Source organism: Acartia tonsa, chromosome 3 (genome assembly GCF_053477335.1).
Source record: "Acartia tonsa isolate MP-2025a chromosome 3, ASM5347733v1, whole genome shotgun sequence".
In the NCBI taxonomy this organism is placed as follows: domain Eukaryota; kingdom Metazoa; phylum Arthropoda; class Copepoda; order Calanoida; family Acartiidae; genus Acartia; species Acartia tonsa.
Window position 1 is genome coordinate 51,373,770 of NC_137262.1, and position 21,894 is coordinate 51,395,663.

The 21,894-nt window shown below is 35.1% G+C and overlaps 2 protein-coding genes across 17 annotated transcripts; both read right to left on the reverse strand.

Annotated features, from left to right (window-relative positions):
- Positions 1-1,399: 1,399 nt before the first annotated feature.
- On the reverse strand, positions 1,400-9,481 carry LOC145314532 (U3 small nucleolar RNA-interacting protein 2-like). Its single transcript, XM_080154490.1, has 12 exons — positions 9,314-9,481; positions 8,558-8,692; positions 7,800-7,865; positions 7,428-7,505; positions 6,903-7,049; positions 6,165-6,330; positions 5,029-5,101; positions 4,280-4,433; positions 3,740-3,877; positions 3,098-3,268; positions 1,948-2,016; positions 1,400-1,538 (listed from the first exon to the last, which is right to left on the reverse strand). Exons 1-12 carry the CDS (start codon positions 9,410-9,412, stop codon positions 1,455-1,457), a joined length of 1,380 nt encoding a protein of 459 aa, XP_080010616.1. The 5' UTR covers positions 9,413-9,481; the 3' UTR covers positions 1,400-1,454.
- On the reverse strand, positions 9,447-21,168 carry Bdp1 (transcription factor TFIIIB component B'' homolog Bdp1). 16 transcript variants are annotated; one of them, XM_080154487.1, is made up of 17 exons: positions 20,976-21,168; positions 20,502-20,629; positions 19,115-20,303; positions 17,299-17,421; positions 16,573-17,102; positions 16,181-16,385; positions 15,820-15,948; positions 14,248-14,453; positions 13,844-13,943; positions 13,470-13,544; positions 12,956-13,262; positions 12,369-12,541; positions 11,748-12,061; positions 11,296-11,370; positions 10,654-10,969; positions 10,375-10,444; positions 9,447-10,038 (listed from the first exon to the last, which is right to left on the reverse strand). In XM_080154487.1, exons 3-15 carry the CDS (start codon positions 19,925-19,927, stop codon positions 10,714-10,716), a joined length of 3,306 nt encoding a protein of 1,101 aa, XP_080010613.1. In that variant the 5' UTR covers positions 19,928-20,303; positions 20,502-20,629; positions 20,976-21,168; the 3' UTR covers positions 9,447-10,038; positions 10,375-10,444; positions 10,654-10,713. The 16 variants fall into 16 exon arrangements, with proteins under 16 accessions (XP_080010613.1, XP_080010609.1, XP_080010611.1 ...); XM_080154483.1 differs by having other exon boundaries at positions 10,369-10,444; XM_080154485.1 differs by having other exon boundaries at positions 10,375-10,456.
- Between the last annotated feature and the right edge of the window lie 726 nt (positions 21,169-21,894).

Here is a 21,894-nt window from a genome sequence, read left to right on the forward strand (position 1 = left end):
CTTGTCATGATTATGCGATAACTCCTAGGGGATGAAAATTTGACTTAAAATTTTCAAATCTAATTTTCTCAAAAACCGCTGTATTTTAAATTTTATTGAAAAGTGAAATGAAGTTACTTAACATAGGGTAATGAAATGCACTATGTCCCAATTTAGGTTCTGACACAAAAGTCAAAGCACCTTCGAAATCATTGTGTTGTGTCATTCAACTTTTATACATTTATATTCTGATTTTTCAGTTCTGACACTCTTCTGAAGTGATGTTATGTTCATTTGACCTACCATTTCAGAGCTTTGCTTTTATGGATGTTGTCATCATTGTTAATTTTAGTTTTAATAAGAAAAATTTCTGGGGGCGATTTCCCTCCCCCAAAATAGTTTAAACCTTCCCAGGACATATCAGGTGAAGTGATCATTATCAGATAATCGAACGTCCATTAAAACAAGCGGATTTTAAATTTTTTATATCACAATTCTTAGTTTTTTTTAGGGTTGGGCCGGATATCCGGTGTGGCCGGATATCTTGCCATTTTTAACATCCGGCCGGATATCCGGCAATATAATCTTTTATATTCTACAACAAAAATGTTTTTTTTAATCTTGAATGGCTGTAATTTTCTTATTATTCTTAATTTTTAAAGTTTTAACCTTAATTTTATAAAGTAGTAAGCGAAGGATCTCGCTAACCGCTGAACCGATATGGTTCTTCTTTAGAGCGAAGCTTCTTATAGGTCCCAGGGTGGTTTTAGGCTATTTAATTTTTATAAAAAAAGTCGTTGTATGTTTTCAAGTTATTTTTCTGCACTTTCATGTCCCTTCTAATATCCCTAGATACTAGGGACGCAACCGCAGTATAATATAAAACACCAGTTTATGAAGAAATTTTTTTTGCGGGTATAGTCCCTTTTGTGGCAACGCTCCTTAAGGAGCGATTATTCGTATTTTCACAGTAGCCTTCCTCCTATTTCTAGCCCCTCACGGGGGACTCTAACCTTGCGGGGCCAATTGCCTAACCCTGCGGGGCAATCACCTAACCAAATATAACCTAACCTGAAATAACCTATCAAAAGCTATTTTAAAAATACAACGAATCGCCCCTTAAGGTGCGTTGCCACGAAAGGGACTATATCCTTTTTTGATACTTTAAGATGTAGTAATTTGGCCGGATATCCGGCCTGTAACTGGTATTTGAAATTAGCCGGATATCCGGTATCCGGTCAAAAAAAAATCCGGCCCAACCCTAGTTTTTTAAAAAAGAATTTACATTCTGCTTATCAAGTTTACACTAATAATGGTTCATTCTGCCGTTTGATTGAAGAACTTCGCTTTTAAGGATGTTCTTTCCTGATTTTGGGCGATTTTTTAAATAAAGAAAAAGTTAGAAGTTTATAAACACACATTGAATAACAAAATACACTATATTTGTAGAAAGAAAATTTAACATAAATAAAATATCAACTAGCACAGCCGTTTAATTTAAATATATGTACTCTGTTCTTGACAGATTTGTCCACCCACCATCTACCCAGTCTATGCTCCTGAAATAACAAACAAATGTTAATGATTTCATAACTTTACAATAAAAATAAATATCCTTACAAATATAGAGTACAAACCCGATAAACTAGATAAAAAAACTGCACAAGCGTCGAACATTGAAATACCTTGAAAAATTATTAACCCTACAAGTATTCGTTTCGAAGACCGTAAAACAGTTAATGAATAAGGAAAATAAACAAATTCTCATAGCAAACACCCCACTCCTTATTTGAGAATTGAATTTCTAGAGTGAGGTAGTTTTTTTCTCCTTTCTATGCCTAACCCCATAGAGCTTACCTGTACCCAATATAAAGAAATAAATAACCCCAACCCCCACTCTCGTTTTTCAATTTACACATTGCAAAATAAATGGAGATGTCACCATTAAATTACAAAAAAAAATTTTACCTGACCACCTCCGGCTATTATCATTTTTCCTTCAGCACATATACTCAAAGAATTCACAAAACCAGATAACTAAAAAAAACAAATCTTAATAAAAGGAATAAATAACTAAATAGACAGAAAATAAGGAAAATTTTAATGTTAACATAAAAAAGAACTTATTTAAGATAATGACACAATCAAACAGGCTTAGTTTATTCTAGGGACGCTGGATGTATCAAAATAGTTATAAACCTCTGAGAAACTACCATGTGAAGGAGAACCATATCAGTTCAGTGGTTAGCGAGATCCGTTGGTAAAAACATACAGACTGATTTCCTGTTGCTTTTATATAAGGATTGCATATGGTTCATAAAAATGTAAAAGATTTAGGGATGGCAATCCGTCAAATTTTTGGACCGGATTCTGATTCTTACAAGAATCCGTCAAAAAAATGGCGGATTCCCGCGAATTCCTGATTCTTATTTTTGGCGGATTCTGGATACAAATTCCGGATTCTATAAATATTTTAAAAGGATTTTTTAAAAAATTAAGTGCTACATATGTCCTAAAAATTAATGTTCTTGGTGTTCTCTATAATTCACTTTCGATAATCAAACCAGATTTTAAAAGTTTTTATATATAATGATGATAGTATTTGCCTTCAAAAAGCGGCAGTTGAAAGAAAAAACTCAACACGCTAATTTAAGCCTACCAATTACGAATCCGAATCCGCTATTAAAAACGGATTCCAGATTCGGATTCAGATTCCAAAATTGACAAAAAATTGGGCGGATTCCGGATTCGGATTGCCAACCCTAATAAGACAGGGGTGTATATTCTGCATGGGATCCCCTGCTCAGGGGGGGGGGGGGGGGAATAAAAAATAAGTGGTTGGAGGGAAAAAAATGTAAAAATTAAGAAAACTGAAAACATTTTTTCCATTTCGCCCCCCTCCTTGGTTAAAAAAAACTAAAAAAATGTGTGGTAGGAGGGATAAAATAAATAAAATATAGAGTTCTTTCAATATTTTTCTATTTCCCCCCCCCCCTACTTTTTAAGAAAAATCTAAGGGGGAAAAAAAATAAAAAAAATTTGTAGCAGGAAAAAAAATAAATCTTATGCAGAATATACACCCCTGTAATAAGATTAGTCTATTAATGTAAGCCTCTACCTTGATTGATGTGACTAGGGTAAGAGATTTGAAATCTGGACCAACAGACCAGACTTTGATAATCCCGTTCCTAGATCCCGTGGCTATCATGTCGGAATTGAATAGGGTGGCCATAGCAGAGATCCAGTAGGGGTCATCGTTTACAGGGTCTCTGCCGTGACAAACGTGTTCCTAAAAAACAAGGACAGTTGTGTCAGTAACTAGCGCAACAAATATAAAATTCAATATATAGAACTTAAGTTAAAAGATAAAAGCCGCGAAAAGGATTAGCTATGAAATCGTTGGCAGGATCATCAACGTGATGTGAGGGGTTATAGGAGTGTTTTCCCCCTTAAACGTTGAAAGACCCGCATTTTATCCCTCTAGATTAAAAAAAATATACATTACATTACCCTTCAAACCTTATAAACCGTACATATCAACACTGTTCAAAATAAAAAACTTGGACGTCCCTGTGCGGGATGGTTAATATTTACTTCATATTTTGAAAAGATTCGAACCTTTAACTTTAGAATGTCCATGGATCATCAGGGATAAATAAATACTTTAATATAAATCCTCAATAATAATAACAACTACAACTATTGCCTTAACGATAATAGCTATTCGTTAAGAACGTATGGTTTAGTTCAAAACACTTACTATAGCTAAAGGTTTCTTCCTAATGGCGCCCCAGACGGCTAAATGCCCATCCTCTCCCGCAGTTACCCAGTGTTCCTCGTTTATCAGCCTCACTATATCCACACTGAAGCCAGGATGGTTGAAGATCAACTGAGATTCCTATAACAAATAGGTATTGACCAATTACAGTTCATAGAGTTTAGGATTTGAAATTTGCCGATTTATACGAAAATGTATCGGATTTCAAAGAATTCTAATCCATAAATAAACAAGTAATAGAAATTTAATTTGAAATAAATGACAATATCTTAACAGAGTAATTTGAAGTGTAGGACTAGGAAGCTATGCTTCTAATAAGGTTTCTATAACATATAATATACACATGGGTTTTGGTAATTAACCTACTCTTACTGTTGATATCGCACATCTGACATAGTAGCAATAGGTACAACTTTCAACGTAATGTAGTTTTCTGATCCGAGATTCGAACCCATCATCTCCATAACGACATGCGTAGTTTGAAATAAAGTGCCGCTAAACTCCAAGATAAAACAACTTTACCTCAACAACTTTCCAAACTCTGACGGTCATATCCCTGCCACCAGCGGACACACATCTCTCTCGGAATCCAGCATCTATGTCGGATATACTGCCCTGATGACCGAATAATGTTTCCATGTACGATAATTCGTCTACATTCCACACTTTAATAGACCTAAAACAAGCATTTAAAGCATAAGGTAGGAAAGTTTATACTAGATTTATTATCCTAGATAGCCACGTGTGTGTGTGTGTGTGTGGGTCGGCCAAAATTTCTTATTGTTTGGACCCGTCATTCGTAGTTTGGATAAGATAATCAAGACACAATAACCCGTCCAACTCAATTAGTACGAGACACTTCAACTTACAATAAACGGAAATAATGAAAAAAAAATACATATCTTTCTGATGAATTTGCGTACGCACAATTTCCATCCAATAATGTTGAATTAATCAGACATTGTTTTTATACTGGCCAAAAAAGGATTGTCTTAATATAAATTTTATCCTTTTAAAAAAAGCTACAATTATGTTTATAAAGGTTTTGAACTGTTATTTTTTTATTTAAGCCTTGTGATGGTTTTAGGATATTTTTCTGCAATATTCTTAACAATTTCAAATAAGATCCCATATATTCTGGGGGCGCAACCTCTATTGTATTAATATTTCAATAAAGTTTGTTTAAAAGACAGTCGAATAAACAATGAAACATGACCTACGAAAATATAGCTACAATAGTTAAGCAACTAATGTAAATTTAGAGGCAATACCTGTCAAAACTGGATGAAAATAATGTGTGTGTTTCTCTTCTAAACGCCAAGCCTGATACACCAGCCTTGTGTCCTAGGAAAATAACAAATATAAAAACAGAAAAAAAGATCTAGGAAGGTTTACAGAACTATACAAAAAAAGGATTCATGTAGTACATGGGGATTGCTAGGAAATCTAACCACTCCGCAGATTACTTTTTTTTACTATATTTAGTCATCTATAATACAAAGTAGAACTATGTTTGTTTGTCTGTCTGTTTGTAGCGAAGGATCTCGCTAAACGCTGAACCGATCAGGTTCTCTTTTACAGGGTAGCTTCTCATAGGTCCCGGGAAGGTTTATAACTATTTTCTTGGGGGGTGGGACACCCCCAACCCCCCCAATTTTTTTTTTACTTTTTAAAACTAAAATTAAAATAATGAAGTCGACTACTCCCCCCCCCCTCAAAAAAAACCCACCCCCCCCAAATTTTTTTGGTTAATTTTTCTTTTAAATCTAAAATATGAAAAATTGGTTTGATTAAACCTCTTGGGACACAGCCCCTAAAGGCTAGGGGCGAAGCCGTTAGTTTAGAAAAATAACGCCATTTAAAGGTAATAGTTATTTCTCGTATCGTATTATAAACGGCTTTCCGCGGATATAGAATGTACAATTATGAGATTAAAAATAGTTTTTTTAGCCCCGAGGTGCCGAAGGCACCGGCTAAAAGAACTGGTTTTAATCTTATGATTGTACATTTTTATATTCGTAGAAAGCTGGATATAATACGATGCTAGGCATAGTTTTTTCGTATGGATGAGAAACGGTTCCTATCCACCGGATTCGAATGAATGAGAAAATTTATTAATCTACAGAATAAGGAAACAAAGGCTTATGCATTTCCAAAAACATATTGCCAAAGACGTGCAAGGACCATAGGGGAGGTGGGTAAAGGGAGGTTTCCCTCCCTAAAACTTTAAGTTATTTCTCGCATCGTATTATGAACAGCTTTCCGCGGATATAATATTATGCTAGTCATAGTTTTTTCGTATGGATGAGAACCAGTTCCTATCCACCGGGTTCGAATGAATACGAGAAAACTTTTTCTACTCCCCCCTAAATAAAGCTAACAAGTCCTTGCAAATAGTTTAAATTACCTTTAAAAATATGAAGTCTCTCCATGTTATGACAGGACCAGATATGAATATTGTTTTTACAATCTCCAGAGGCCAAAAATTTGTTGTCCGATGAGACCGCAAGACAAAGTATGGTATGACAATGACCAGTTACATCATTCTCTTTACCTCTGTCCCCTCCTTTAATCTAAATTATTTCCAATTAATTCCAATATTTTACTTATTCGGGACAAGTTTCAATTTCAGCTATAATAGATTTAACAGGGGTGTATATTCTACATGGGATCCCCTGCTCAGGGGGGGGGGGGGGGGGGGGGGAAAATAAAAAATAAGTGGTTGGAGGGAAAAAAAATGTAAAAATTAAGAAACCTGAAAACATTTTTTCCATTTCCCCCTCCTCCTTGGTGAAAAAAACTTTTTAAAAAGTGTGGTAGGAGGGATAAAATAAATAAAATATAGAGTTCTTTAATATTTTTCCATTTTCCCCCTACTTGGTGAGAAAAAACTAGGGGGGAAGAAAAATAAAAAAATTTTGTAGCAGGGGAAAAAAAATAAATCTTGTGCAGAATATACACCCCTGAGATTTAATTAAAGAATTATTACACCAACTTTGATAAGACGATTTGATAAATGTACAAAAGTAAGGCCATTATTTGTTGTTAGGTCATTACGTGTAATATCAGAAATTTTAAACCCTTTGATACGGGACTTTTAACCACATCGGCTTAAATTATTATGTATTATGTAATAAAACCTTACCTTAAATAATTTTTTCCCACTGGGTAACTCCCATTTAATAAGGCCCTTGTCCTTCGAGGCTGTATACAAACTGTTTGAGTCATTAGAAACAACCATACAGGTTATACTCTGCTTATGGTGTTTGTCTTGTAGAAATTCATGGGATATCTAGAATAAAAGATAAAGATTTTTAATAATGTAAAACAGTGGCGTGTAGAGAGATTTATTGTTTTTTTTTTAAAGGAGTAAAATAAACTCAAGATACAAAATGGGTAATAATTCAAAACGTCGAAAATAAATACAAATAATCGTTTTACTTTAAATATAATTACATGTAAACAAAAACTAACATATCTCAGAGTAGTAAGATTTTATTGCCCAATGCGATCTCTCGAAAAAAAACTGTTATGAATTAGTTGTACTTTTCAAGAAAGCTAAATGTAATATGTCTGAGTGGTTTTAAGCTATTTTTTTGACCTCCTTCGCAATACTCTATGAAGCTAGGGGCGACCAACAAGTGTTCATACAAAGCAACACAACACTAACCTGATCAAAATCTAGGGAGGCCGTTATTTCTCTTCTCAACTTTCCTCTTTGAGCGTCCAAATCCTCGTTTAATCTCATCTGAATGAAAAATCATTAATATAGTAAGAAACATATGCTGCTTCTATGTCAAACACGTGACAATAATAGTAAGATTATGTGGAATACATAATCCCATAAACTGGCACAGCTTATTATTTACCATGCACAGTTAAGACTTCGGCACCTCGGGGCTAAAAAACCGGTTTTAATCTTATAATTGTACATTCTATATCCGCGGAAAGCGGTTTATAATACGATGAAAGAAATAACTATTATCATTTACAGAAAATAATAGGTTGCGTGATGATATTTTGACAAATTGCAATCAATTACCGTAATGCCATCCTCAGTCCCCTCATCCTTGCCAACCTCAACTCGCTCTTTCAGCTCTTGCTCGATTTCCTGTGCACGCACAAAATTGAATCTTCATGCAGACAGAGATAGCTTTAATAATCTTGTTCTTGGGTTTAATAAAGATTAATTCAAACCCAAGCTTTTTAAAAACTTATTCAGTACATGGAAAAAATACGCAGTATAGAATATACGTGAATATTCTGATAGGGGTAAACAGTAGTAAAGGGGTAGTTTCACGTAATGCATTTGAACTCAATTTAATGAACCGTATATTTTTTCCCGATTCATTGGTTAAACTACATTTATATGGCATATATTTGAAAGAATTTCAATTTTCTACCACATAGTTTTTAAAATGTCAAGACTTGAAAATAGTCTTTTTAAATTGCATATGTCACAAAAAGACGATTTTCAAGTCTTGATATTTTCAAAACTTCGTGGTAGAAATTAGAAATTCTTTCAAATATATGCCATATAAATATAATATAAATACCCAGTAACTTGCAAAAAATATGCGGTTCACTAAATTAAGTTCAAATGCATTATTATATTGTTATATATATTTGTTAGTTTGTTCATCTAGAAGGAAAGAAATTAATGGGGTAAAGGGGGGAGGGGATTGTTATTATTACCAGCTACAAGTTTCAATTCTAGTACATTGCATAAATTTAGTGCAAGATAGTGTAAGTAATAATAAATCCGTTGCAATAAAAGTTTTAACATGAAGATCTTCAATATTCCTGTAGGTACAGCTTGGCCAATCTCAGTTTCTTCTCCTCTGCAGTTTCTTTGTCCTCCTCACTCTCGTATCCAACATCATGACCGTCCACACCGTCAGCCTCGTCACTGTCAATCTCCTCATCATCATCGTTCTTAATAACAAAACATATTAGGTTAGTTGACGTAAATTATATGATCATGAAATATAACGGATATAAATCCAGTTGAAAATTATTATTGGTCAGTTCGTTCAGAAGGAGGGGAGGAGGTAAATGGTGAATGAGGGGTATCGTCGTTTTAGCCCACTGCGAGTGACAAATTAGAGTACACGAAAATCTGGTTTAACATTCAAGTAATAAAATGTAGAATGTTGACGAGCAGTTTGATAAAAAAAAACATCCATATATAGCGAAGCACAATGAAATCATAGATTGGCAAACAAACAATGAATTATCAAGCAACTGTCACAAAGTAATTTATAAAGTAACTTCGCTACTAAAAGGGCTATTAGGAAATGTTTTTATCTTAGCTTAATATATAAGGGCTTAATTAGATAGGGAACAAATAACATAGTTTTAAAAATATTAAAGGATACGTGAAACAATAACATACTCATTAAAAAAAAGAGTGAAAACTTGTTTGTACAGTGAATGGACTTTCCAAGGACGTCCAAGCTTTTATTTGAGGGGGAAAAGGAGTGAACACCCCACCCTTAATCATCTTTGGAACATTCATTACATATACTATTTCAGTAATTCAAAATTTGACGATACCTTTTTAAACTTCTTTCCCAGGTCATCTTTTGTCGTATTCTTTCTTTTGTTCCCAGCCTTCGCAAAGTCTTTATCCCCTTTCCGGACAAAGAAGGACATTGTAACTTTTATGGAAGCTCTACTCTTCTATCTCTCTGTAATGTAAAACCAGAATTTTTAAAGATGCCCTAACAAAAATTGATAAAATCCTTTATTAAGAGTAAAAACACACAAAAATGAAAGATATTAGGAATTTAGAAATATCAAGGAAAAACAGTAAATAATGCTAATTTGTATTTTATAAAAGCTCTACCCTTATCAAATAACTTCACTAATAAGCCCCAAAACTGAATTAACAACCCAAATAAACTAAAACGAATTTTGAAATTTAAGTGGTAAGTTGGTTACATACACAAGCAATTAAGGATTTTATCCAATATTTTCAAATATTGACAAACTGTAACAAGAACATATGAAATTTTTAATTATAAAAAGCTTAGAGGTCAATAAAAAGTAATTTAAAGCTTAGTAAAATACAACTGTTAAAATGTAGAAATTTTAATAATCTGACAATTACTGAACCTCTAAAATGTATTGGAATGGCAACATTTGCAACTATTTAATCAAACTTGTTTTAAAAATACTTTAATATGGGTTATATGCTACATACTAGACTAATAACAGTTTGTGTTTATATAATGATCATAATATATGATTCAAATCTAGAATATTTGCTGATTTCTTAACTGTAAGTATTTAGAATTTTCATTTTTGTCTTAAAAACTCAAGTATTGTTATGAGTTTATTTTGAAATCGAGAGACCTTATTAACAGGGGCTGCTATTAAGCCAATTAATTCCATTTGAAATTGGCAAAAATTAAATATTTTGTTGGCGTAAAAATTGTTTTTGATGTAGCTGAAGGGAAGTGGGTAAGGAAGGGGGTGGAGAAATAAGGGAAGAGGGTTGATGGGAATTTTCACTTAGAATTGTTGGTTGAATCACATTCCCTAGTCCCTGGAAAATTAAAGGTCTCTATTCATGTTTATTAATATTTAGGATCAAAAATGAAAATTACTTGTACAAGAACAATAATATATTACACATAGGATACATATTAATCATAATACAAGATAAAGCACCCGACAAAAATGCTCAATTCACAACTGTCTTTATATTAATATTAGAAATTTCGAAATAAGAACTTGCATTTGGGAAGTCTTTTAAGCTGTGCAATTAAAATCAAATCTAATTCGCTGAACTATTCAATAAAACCTAAAAATTTAAGAAACTTCTATTTAATTTGAAAACCCTATAAATGCAATCTGCAATTCTATTCTACGTAAATATTTAAAAATCCTACATGAGCAAAAATAAACAATTGTGAAAAACTTTGGCTTAAACCACCCTAAAAAGGTGAAAATTACTCTGAAACCAAAACAGGCCGTGATTTTCTTGCCACCGGTAACTCAGATAAAGTTCTATTCTCCTCATTTGATGCTGCTTGGTTGGCAGTCTCACTACTACTTGTGGTTGTTGTTGTCACAGTTGTAGACAAGGAAACTATGGAGGATCCACCCGTTGACGATGTCGTTTGCTGTACACCATCTGAGGCGGTTAACCCGCCGCTAATTCGTCGGGTGCGAGCATAAGGTTCGGATTCAAACGGATCGGGATACCTAAAATAACAAGAGTTTAATGCCTTTAAGTACCGCAGCTAAAATACAAGTCAAAGAACAATAAACCCTTGTACAGTTCAAGCATATAGAATATCTTGTGAGCTTGCAAAGGTACCCGAAATCAAGATATAAACATTATGATTTATTTTTTGAAGTCAATCTGAAATTTATTATGCTACTATTAATAAGCTACATAGACTTGTAAGTTACTAGAATGGATGTAGAATACACGTTGATATTATGACAGGAGATGAATTAACGTAAATTTGAGTTGCTAATTTCTCTAGCATTAAGATAAAGGAACGGCGAGTATCGTTACAAATTACCTGTTGCCGGGTCGACCTAAACTTCTTAACTTTGATGAAGATATTGTACTTCCTTCACTAAGCGTACGTTGTCTCCTAAAAAGTCAGCAAATTGAATATATGAAATAAAAAAGGGGTAAGGCAAAAGTATAAGGGCACAGCTAAAAAGTAAAAGGGCACAGCTTCAAAGTACAAGGGCACAGCTTCAAAGTACAAGGGCACAGCTTCAAAGTACAAGGGCACAGCTTCAAAGTACAAGGGCACAGCTTCAAAGTACAAGGGCACAGCTTCAAAGTACAAGGGCACAGCTTCAAAGTACAAGGGCAATGATTCAATTAAAGTGCATGGGCAATGCTTCTAAGTAAAATGATATATGAAGTCAAACTGTACATCAGTACAATCAAACTGTACAAAAAAATACAAACATACCGATAAAAATAATCAATATTAAGAAAACGTTAAATGAAACTTACTTGTAGATGTTAATATCCCTTTCAGCAAAATTGGTTCTCTTTCTATCCACAGCTCTGACTACCGCCGGGTCAATACTATATCGTCCTTGTTGTTGAACTTCGCTGGGGATACGACGTGTTGGGGTTGGCGACCTTGACCTGCCTGAGGCCGGCGACCCGTCTCGACTAATACCAACCGGTGTCGGTGTTCCTTTCCTCGGCTGCTGTGATGTTGAAGTAGTAGTTGTTGTTGTTATGGTTGATGAAGATGTGGTTGATTTTAGTTTCTTGTCAGACACCATGTAGAAGTGTAGCAGCTGAGTGGTTCGGTCACCCTAAAAAAATAATAATATCACAATCATCAACAGAGTCAAAAACTACACTATTCATTTCATAAAAATTCAATACATCACAGAAAGCATCTTTATAATCAGTATTTTTGTCTCTTGATGAATGACCGACAAACCATGTAAATATATTATACTGGAAGCTTAATGGTTAAGGAAATATTCACAAAGATTTTCAGCAAATATTATTAAAAAGCAACGGAAGAAAAAAGTTTTTTTCGCAATTCAGTACCGACGGACGAACGGACTATTATAAAGTAGCTTCGCTTCTAAAGCTTATTAACACAAATCTTACCTTTGATGGTGAGGCTACAACGACCAGGGAACCTGGCGTGGCCTGTGCCAAACCTGGATTGGCCGCCAGAAGCGCCGGCGGGAACTTGACATTCGGCAGTTTCTGCAGCGCTGATGACCCAACGTTGACAAAGGATGTCGTCTTGGTAGTTGTTCCGGATGAATGAGTATCAGCTAAAATTACATTATAATCAAAACTACATAAGTGAAAATGGATTTAAGTGTGAATATTTTACTTTGTGCTTGATCGAATACTAGCGGCTGAGCTCCTGTATTCAAAGGATTAATGAAATTAGAAAATAGCCTAAACCAAACTTAGATATAATAATTAAATAACCTCTAACCATCCTGGGACCTAACAATGCATAACATGTAGAACTCAATCGGTGCAGTATTTGTCGAAATCTGAAACTACAGACAAAAAAACCTTACTAACTAGATTTTATCATAATTCTAAAAAATATATGATAAATATTGTTATAAAATCATAAATTCTTAAATTTCTATGATCCATCGAAAAACTAATTCTGGACTGATGCACATATCCTGTTTATAGAGCAGCTGCGCTAATAGAAAAAGTTCAAATACCTGAAACAGGAGTTCTAGATCCATCCACCCGCCGAATATTATTTTCCGGCGTTCCCCGACTAGTCTGACTTATCCGCCGCTGGTTAGGATGATGTCCGCTGCCGCTGCTAGGCACCCGCCGCCTGCTAGCAGCTGGCGACCGACTAGTCTCGCTGACATCAGCATCTTCGCCGCCAGACGAGCTGTCGTACATCCCTCGGCTGCTAACCTTGCGGCCTCGAGCATCGCCGCGTCTCGAAGTTTTGCCACCTTTGGGTCGGCGGCCGCGTGTTGGACGGTCAGCCTTTTCTTCTTCATCTTCGCTTTCCTGTGAGAAAAATATCTTGGTCAGGGGAATTTTAAGATACTTTGAACGCTTACTCAGAGCCAGAAAAGACAGGATTTTTAAGAGTTACATGCTCATACAATTTTTTAATTTTAAAATAAAGACGAAAAATTCACACTAACAAGCTGAAAAGCGCATTTAAGAATTAAAGTGAAGTTTTTAATAAATAATAAATAATAGCTACCATACCTCATCCATGAAAGACTTGAGATCTGTAAATTGTCCTCTCTGCCGCAAACATTTATCCACCAAAGCTCCATTAATCTTAAAAGTATTATTTAAAAAGATCGGATGCAATTATAAAATCAAGTTTGGTAATACCGAGAAGTGGGCAACAATATCTAAAATTACTTTAGTATATTAACATTAAAAGTACAGGTTTTAGTGAGAAACAGCAAGGACCGTTCGAGAACTAGTAAAATAGTGTAAAGCATATACAAAAATTTAACTCCTAAGCGATCTGGTCTAATAAACCAAAAAGGAATAAATGATAAAAACGAATTCCAGAATTTAATATCCAAACTAAAAAACTTCTCATACAAATTTTAGACCAACGTGATTACCTTTTCTTCTTTCTTAAACTTAAGTTTAAGTTCCCTCCTATCTCTTTTCTTGAATAGCTGTTCCATCATAGTGAAGTCAGAACCAACCAACGATAAAGCCCTGAAAATAAAACAATGTTTCTGAAGAAAAAAAACATAATCCAGAATTAAGAATTTACAATTAGCATTAAAAATAATCATTTTATGTCATACTAACGGCTACGCCCCTAGAGGCCACTACGTGCATTTGAGGAGAGGGGAGTTGAATCCAATAACCCATTTTATTAATTTTTTCTAGGGACAATTTTTCTTCGTAACTCAAACAAAGACACAAACAAACAGACATACTGTTACTTTATTATAAGGATTAACATAATAAAACATTAATCAATACAATTTCACCACCTAAAAATTATTGAAAATACCTGTAAAACCTAAAGGTTTCTTTCTCCGACCAGTCGCTATACTTCCTCTTCTTGGAGTATGTGCCGTAGTTGGTCAACTTGTTACCCGCGTTTTCCACCACAAGGGTGGAGTTGGCGAGGTCTGAGCGCGCGCGCTTCGACGCCGTCGTCTCCACCATCGTGCTGGACTCGTCGATGATTATCTCACCGTTCGGGCCGACTTTAACCTAAAATAATTGATATAATATTATAACAGGGGTGTATATTCTGCACAAGATTTATTTTTTTCCCCTGCTACAAATTTTTTTATTTTTCTTCCCCCCCTAGTTTTTTCTAACCAAGTAGGGGGTAAATGGAAAAATATTTAAAGAACATTTTATTTATTTTATCCCTCCTACCACACATTTTTAAAGGTTTTTTTCACCAAGGAGGGGGGAGGGGGGGAATGGAAAAAATGTTTTCAGTTTTCTTAATTTTTACATTTTTTTCCCCTCCAACCACTTATTTTTTATTTTTTCCCCCCCCTCCTGAGCAGGGGATCCCATGTAGAATATACACCCCTGTATTATAAAGATCTTACACTGGATTTTCATGATCTTAATAAAAAGAAACTTGCAGCGGGTTAAAATAGTGTGCAAAAATGGCACATCAACAACCCCCCCCCTTTATTTTGTGTATAAAAATTCCTAACACTACTATAATCAAAAACATTTCTTTAAAGAGGAACTCAAGAAATCATGTATGAACAATATTCAATGAAAGAAACATTAAAAATTTCAGCCAATAAACTTTTGAACAATTTTATATATGAGATTTTTAAAAAATCTCTTATTGCTATAATCAACATAAGAGGGCAAATGGTTTCAACACCTTAATCAAACAACCTTTAGCTTGAAGTACTTGTATGAACAGTATTCGCTGAAAGAAACATTAATAGCTTCAGCCAGTAAACAATGAACAATTTTATATACGAGATTTAAAAAATCCTCTTATTGCTATAATCAACATAAGAGGGCAAATGGTCTCAACACCTTAAACAACCTTTATCTTGAAGTACTTGTATGAACAGTATTCGCTAAAAGAAACATTAATAGCTTCAGCCAGTAAACTTTTGAACAATTTTTTATGCGAGATGATAAAAAAACCTCTTGATGATATGATTAACAAAAAGAGGGCAAATGGTCTCAACAACTTAATCAAACAACCTTTATCTTAAAGTACTTGTATGAACAGTATTCGCTAAAAGAAACATTAATAGCTTCAGCCAGTAAACTTTTGAACAATTTTATATGCGAGATGATAAAAAAAACCTCTTGATGATATGATTAACAAAAAGAGGGCAAATGGTCTCAACAACTTAATCAAACAACCTTTATCTTGAAGTACTTGTATGAACAATATTCGCTGGAAGAAACATTAATAGCTTCAGCCAGTAAACTTTTGAACAATTTTATATGTGAGATGATAAAAAAAAACCTCTTATTGCTATAGTCAACACAAGAGGGCAAATGGTCTCAACGCCTTAATGACACAACCATTATCTAAAGGTACTCACACTTTTTGACCTGAAGCCCTACGGGGCTCCTTACTAACCTGTGGAACAGGTAGGGCAGAATCTTCCTCTCCATCTTGTTGCAGTTGTTCATCATCTAAGCTCTTATCCAAGATGTTTTTACTTGGGGGTGGAATATTATTATTTGTTGGCGTATTTTTTCCATCATCCTAGAAAAATAGTGAATTGAATATTTCAGCTGGGACAATAAAGCAAACGAATTTTGAGGGTTAAAAGAAAACAAGGATTCAAACCAGCTATGTTAAAGACTTTACCCGTTAGATCCAAATGACATTCCCCTTTTGAAATACAAATAGTATTTAAAACTTTTTAAACCTAATCAACAAATAGAGGAGGATTTACTAGAATATCGCAGCTATTTTACATGAAAGAAATACTTACACTTTTAGCTGGGGAGCTCCTAGTGGGTGACCCCTTCCTGCTTCCAGCGATGGATTCATCCCCATCCTCGTCCTGTTGCATCTCTGTCCCATTGTCAGGGTTGTAGTAGATCAGATCGAACATGGTCATGGTTGACCGTCCAGGAACTCCATTGGAAAAGCGGCGCTTCGACTCGATCTTGCGTCGTTTCAGCGCATAATTTGTCCTAAAAATTAACATAAATAAGGTCTTAACCTCAATGATTTAAGTAATAAAATGGGCAAATTTTATTAAAAAAATAATGTCAAAAATGACTTTAATATTTTATACCCCTCAAAGTAAAAAATACCCCACTCTAATGCAATACTGAACCTACATTTCCCTAAATCCTCTTATTAAAATAGTTTCAATACCTGTCGGAAACCGGAACCCTACTTTCAGCAGTTCTCCGCCTCGGCTTTCCATTCACCAGTTTCTCAGCCCCACCACTACCATCACCACGCATCCTGTGCAGTTCATCTCCAGAGCTATTTGATCCAGACCAGGAGCGGCGCCGACGTTTTCTTTCGGCGGCCGATAGCGGCGGCGTATTGCCGTTAACAGAAAATTTGTGATTTGTAAGATGATTAGTTTGCGCGGCAGGCAGGTTGTCATTAGCCTGTACAATCTCATCAGGAGAATCTACATTAGTTTCTTCAATATTTGGTGGTGTATGCTTTGCAAAAGGTGGCGATTTAGTGACTGTACTTTTATTTGTAGGAGAAATTTTAGTTATATCCCCATCGCTGTTTCTAGAATTGCGACGAATTCGCCGTTGGCCATTCAGAGGACTGCCACAATCTTCGCCGCCACTGCTGGCAGAATGTTTCCTGGTCCTGGTAGGATTGTTCACCTCTGGCAGGTTGGCCAGTTCTGCAGGCTTCTGGGTCCGGTTCATTTCAACCTTAAACACAAGACAACGTAATCTATAAGTACCTGACAAAACAATATTACAGCTATTTAAAATGAACTTTTCTATAAACTGTTCATGAGTATGTAATAATGGAGTAAAAGGTCTATTACGAACACTTACATATATCTTTTTTGTGACGACGAAAAAGAACAAACAATAAACAAATTAATACAATGTATTTATTTACCTCCATTTGTTGGGCTCTAGAGAACAAATTTGGTTTAAACTTATTTCTGCCACCCATAAACCTGCGCAACAGAGGTGGTTGCTGAGGCTTAGGTGGAGGTTGCTGCTGTTCTTGTGAACCATCCTAAAACGAAAATCATACTTTACATTATAGGGTTGGGCCGGATATCTGGTGTGGCCGGATATCCGGTGTGGCCGGATATCCGGCCATTTTCAATATCCGGCCGGATACCGGATATTGGAACTATCCGGCCGGATATCCGGCAATATAATCTTTTATATTTTACAACAAAAATCCGTTTTTTTAAATCTTAAATGGCTGTAATTTTCTTATTATTGAAGCTAGAAGAAATTTTTTTCTGAATATGATTATCTTTATGAAAATTAGAAATCTCAAAACATAAATTTTGGCGGTGGCAGCAGTACTTGGCAGCTGCCAGCCGCAAACCGACGGTTGGCAGGTAAACGGCAACGGATTTTATGAAATTGTAATAAGTCATGAAGATATATAAAAAAGCTTAAGTTTAAAATTTGAAATCTTCAAGTAAAAAGTTGCGGTCACAGAAACCGTTTAAAGATTTCTGGAGACCTGGAGGTTCAGAACTTGCAGGATTATACCTGGAACCTGAAATCGACTTGAACATCTATATTACATATGAGGATGTACGACTATAGGATATTTTAGTATTAGATAACATGAAATGCTTTGTTTAAGTAAAAAAATATTTTTACTTTTTACCTGAATGACCTTACCAGATTTGCTGGCATCCTGTGCCCGCCAGGAAGGAGGTATGAAAAATTTTCAACTCTTAGTTATGTTTCATACCCATATTTCGAAAGTCACTCGGTTATAGCCCTCTACCTTTTATACACAGAAAATGGGATAGAAAAAAACAGAGGGGGGGGGGGGCAGGCATTTAACGCCATCTCCCCGCCCATCCTCCAACCGTTAGGGGTTGATAATACATATTTTATCCTATTATATAAAGTAGTAAGCTTTTTTTTTGTCTGTAGCGAAGGATCTCAGTAACTGATGAACCGATATGGTTCGATATGGTTCTCCTTTTTAGGTCCCAGGGTGGTTTTAGTCCGTTTAATTTTTATAAAAAAAAGTCGTTGTAAGGTTTTAAGTTATTTTCTGCACTTTCATGTCCTTTCTAATATCCCTAGATACTAGGGACGCAGCCGCTAGTATAATATAAAACACCAGTTTATGAAGAATTTTTTTTGCGGGTATAGTCCCTTTCGTGGCAACGCCCCTTAAGGAGCGATTATTCGTATTTACACAGTAGCTTTCCTCCTATTTCTAGCCCCTCGCAGGGGACTCTAACCTTGCGGGGCCAATTGCCTAGCCCTGCGGGGCAATCACCTAACCAAATATAACCTAACCTAACCTAAAATAACCTATTAAAAGCAATTTTAAAAATACAACGAATCGCCCCTTAAGGTGCGTTGCTACGAAAGGGACTATATCCTTTTTTGATACTTAATATGTAGTAATTTGGCCGGTTATCCGGTAATTTGGCCGGATAACCGGATATTTGCCGGATATCCGGCATTGGCCGGATATCCGGCCGGATACCGGATATCCGGCATTTGAAATCAGCCGGATATCCGATATCCGGCCAAAAAACTATCCGGCCCAACCCTACTTTACAATTGTAACAAAGTTGTGTAGAGTCCAAAAGTAAAACAAATATGTACAACTAAGGATAAAATGAGAACAAAGCTGTAAAAACGACTTATCAAATATAAGAAAAAAATCTTATAAATACCTATTTATGTACAAACAAACACTAATATAAGCAAGCACATACCTTTTCAGACGTTAGTTCTGCAGAGATGTTCTTATCCGGTATCACAGCTCCTTTAGCAAGATACTTTCCATTCACAAACTGTCCAGTGCTGATCTTTGGTGCCTTGGCAATACCATTTTCAATGACATTATTCTCCGGGGTCTTAGCGGCATTTTGTTCAGTTGATACTTTGTTAACTTCATTATGATCGGTTGGTGTTAGATCAGATTCAATTATATTGATATCGGCTACCTTGGTTGAAACAGTAAAATCCAATGATTCAACAGATTCAATCTCAGCAGACAAAACTTTGGGATCATCATTGACAGTTTCTTTGTCATTAGTTGTAGTTGACTCGACAGGGATAACAATTTTGGTGTTATCAAGAGGATCACTGGTTTCTTGGACAAGAGGTTTAACAGAGTTTGTTTGGTCAGCATTAGCATTTGTAGCAATTTTGTTTGTACAATCAGGATTTACAGGAAGCTCATTTGTGGATACAGTATTCAAAATAGGGATGGCGGGAGTTTTAGGAGGCGATATTTGTTCTGAATTAGCCTTTGCTTCTGAATTATTATTAGACAATGGTTTATAATCTTGAGGAACAGGCTTTCTAGCAAGGACTGGAGAAACAGATGATTTAATCGCAGAAAAGACAGGCTTCACGGGTACTTTGCCAACAACTGCGGACCGCGGCGAGCTGGTCGTCGGCTGTCCTTTGTTTGCAGCGCCCGCGGGCGATGGCTGTGACGATGGGGAATCTGGGCCGCGTGCGCGGGCACGTATAACCGCCAAGTTTGGCGCGGCTTTAATACGCGGCCGGCGTGTAGCCATTTTGAATTTGTACTCCCAGATTTGATTACAAGCTTAATGCTTGGCGTATTTCTTGCAACTAATGTTTGTTTATAATCAGTATTGTGAAATAAAAACAGCTGATTTCTGATGCAATAGGCTTTCTTTAAAAATTTACCGGGTTACTTAGCAATATTCCAAAACACACAAACTAACTTTAATAACTACACGCAAACTGCGTAATTAGATCAACGCATAAAAAGCGTACATTACAATTTTTTTTTAATATAGTTTATAAAGGTAACTTTGTTGACTCACTTATTGTAGTAATGTTTTTATTAATGTCTTCAGTATTACAAAGGGTGTTTTATCATAAGTAAAAACACCTCTTTAAGCTAAGATTGCTACCGTTGCCACTCTAAAATAAAAAAAATACTTTATTATAAAAGTAAAGGATTTAAAGTGCATTAAATATTTTAAATTACAGGAAAAATTTCATCATAATAAATAAAGATTAATAAATTCAAAACAAATAGAAATTAATAATCACGAAACCTATAATTGCTCCAGCTGAGGTTGCGTGATTTTTTTATTTAATTCTAAAAAATGTTCTAACCTAAGTAGTCATGATAGTGATGTCGTTCATGTTCTCGTTCCCACAGAGTTTGACCCATGTTGACAGGACGGAACGGAAGTATCTGGGGCTGTTGGCGTGGTATAGGCATAGCTATCTCATAAATCATCCTTAAATATTTATTGGATAAAATAAAAGATTTATGAGAACTTTGATCTTATACCAGATTATCATGTAATATAATAAAGTGAAACTTGTATCTGGCTAAAATAACGATTCCCCCATTCACCACCTTTACAACATCCCCTCCCCTCCTTCTGGATAAACAAACTGACCAATAAATGATATCCCAGTTCGCAACCTAAATTGGCATTATCCTCAGATTTTTTTCAATTTTAAAAATTTTGGTACGACACCCCCTTTTACAATTAGGTTAGGTTACAAAAATATGAATTTATTTTTGTAAATGACCTGATCTAATTATAGAAAAGCATTGCTAATAGAAAGAACTTTTACCTTAAAAAATTCTGGAAAAAAGTTTTAACACGCTAGTATAAAGGGCTTCTTATGAAGAATTGACCAATAATGTGTTACAAAATAACACCTCGCTACAAGCTTGCAAAGAAACTACGGGTTGAAAACTGCAGCCAACAATTTCTTTATCTAACACCTCGCTGTAAGAAATCTAGTGATCTGAAATGATAAAAATGAGTGAATGAGGCAGGTTTGGTTAATATCAGAATGAACGGATATTAAATGCTAAAATAACAAATATAACTCAATAAATCACATAGGCTCATAACAAACATATAAAATGAATTCATCAGAGATGAGAAAGCATCATAGATCGGTTATTATCCACGTGATTCTGTTGAGTTAATGTTGAGATAGGCAGCATGTTGGAACCCCACGGGGGGATTTACTTGGACCTAGCCCTCATCTTCCTGCGTTTTCTCTGTAGCCTAAAATAAAAGAAATTACATATTACAGTATACATAAATTTTAAAAGCAGTAAATATACATTATACATTGTCTTTTTAAGTAGGATTGAGAATATTCTCTCAAAATCAAAGGGTTTGTTAATGGATAATAAATTCCAGAGACTAAATGGTATTCCTTAAATGGCCGCTTTAGTCCTCACGGAATTACAGTATACGTTACGAAAAATGACCCGTCTTTAAAATGATCTAGCCCCCCCTGTAATGAAGTTGTAACCCTATTTTTTTTTTGTGTGATCTTTATATACATGTATACTGGTGTTTGTTGCGGTAAATTAGATCAAAGAACATTTTCAAACATTCAGCAGGCTATAAAAGAAGAAATTCAAAATGAAAAAATTCATACCCTTATTTTTTAAAGTAAATTTTACTTAAGCCGAAAAATCACATAGTAAAATTGAAATAAGCATAGGGGTTGTGTCGAGTTTTATCTTCAG

Coding starts and splice junctions, on each gene's coding strand:
- LOC145314532 (XM_080154490.1), bottom strand. CDS start 9,412: ATGTCCTTCTTTGTCCGGAAAGGGGATAAAGACTTTGCGAAGGCTGGG. Junction 8,693..9,313: donor TGGGAAAGAAGTTTAAAAAG/GTATCGTCAAAT, acceptor TTTGTTATTAAG/AACGATGATGATGAGGAGAT. Junction 3,269..3,739: donor GGAAGAAACCTTTAGCTATA/GTAAGTGTTTTG, acceptor CTTGTTTTTTAG/GAACACGTTTGTCACGGCAG.
- Bdp1 (XM_080154489.1), bottom strand. CDS start 19,927: ATGGCTACACGCCGGCCGCGTATTAAAGCCGCGCCAAACTTGGCGGTT. Junction 17,422..19,114: donor CAGAACTAACGTCTGAAAAG/GTATGTGCTTGC, acceptor TTTTCGTTTTAG/GATGGTTCACAAGAACAGCA. Junction 10,970..11,295: donor TTAGGTCGACCCGGCAACAG/GTAATTTGTAAC, acceptor TTGTTATTTTAG/GTATCCCGATCCGTTTGAAT.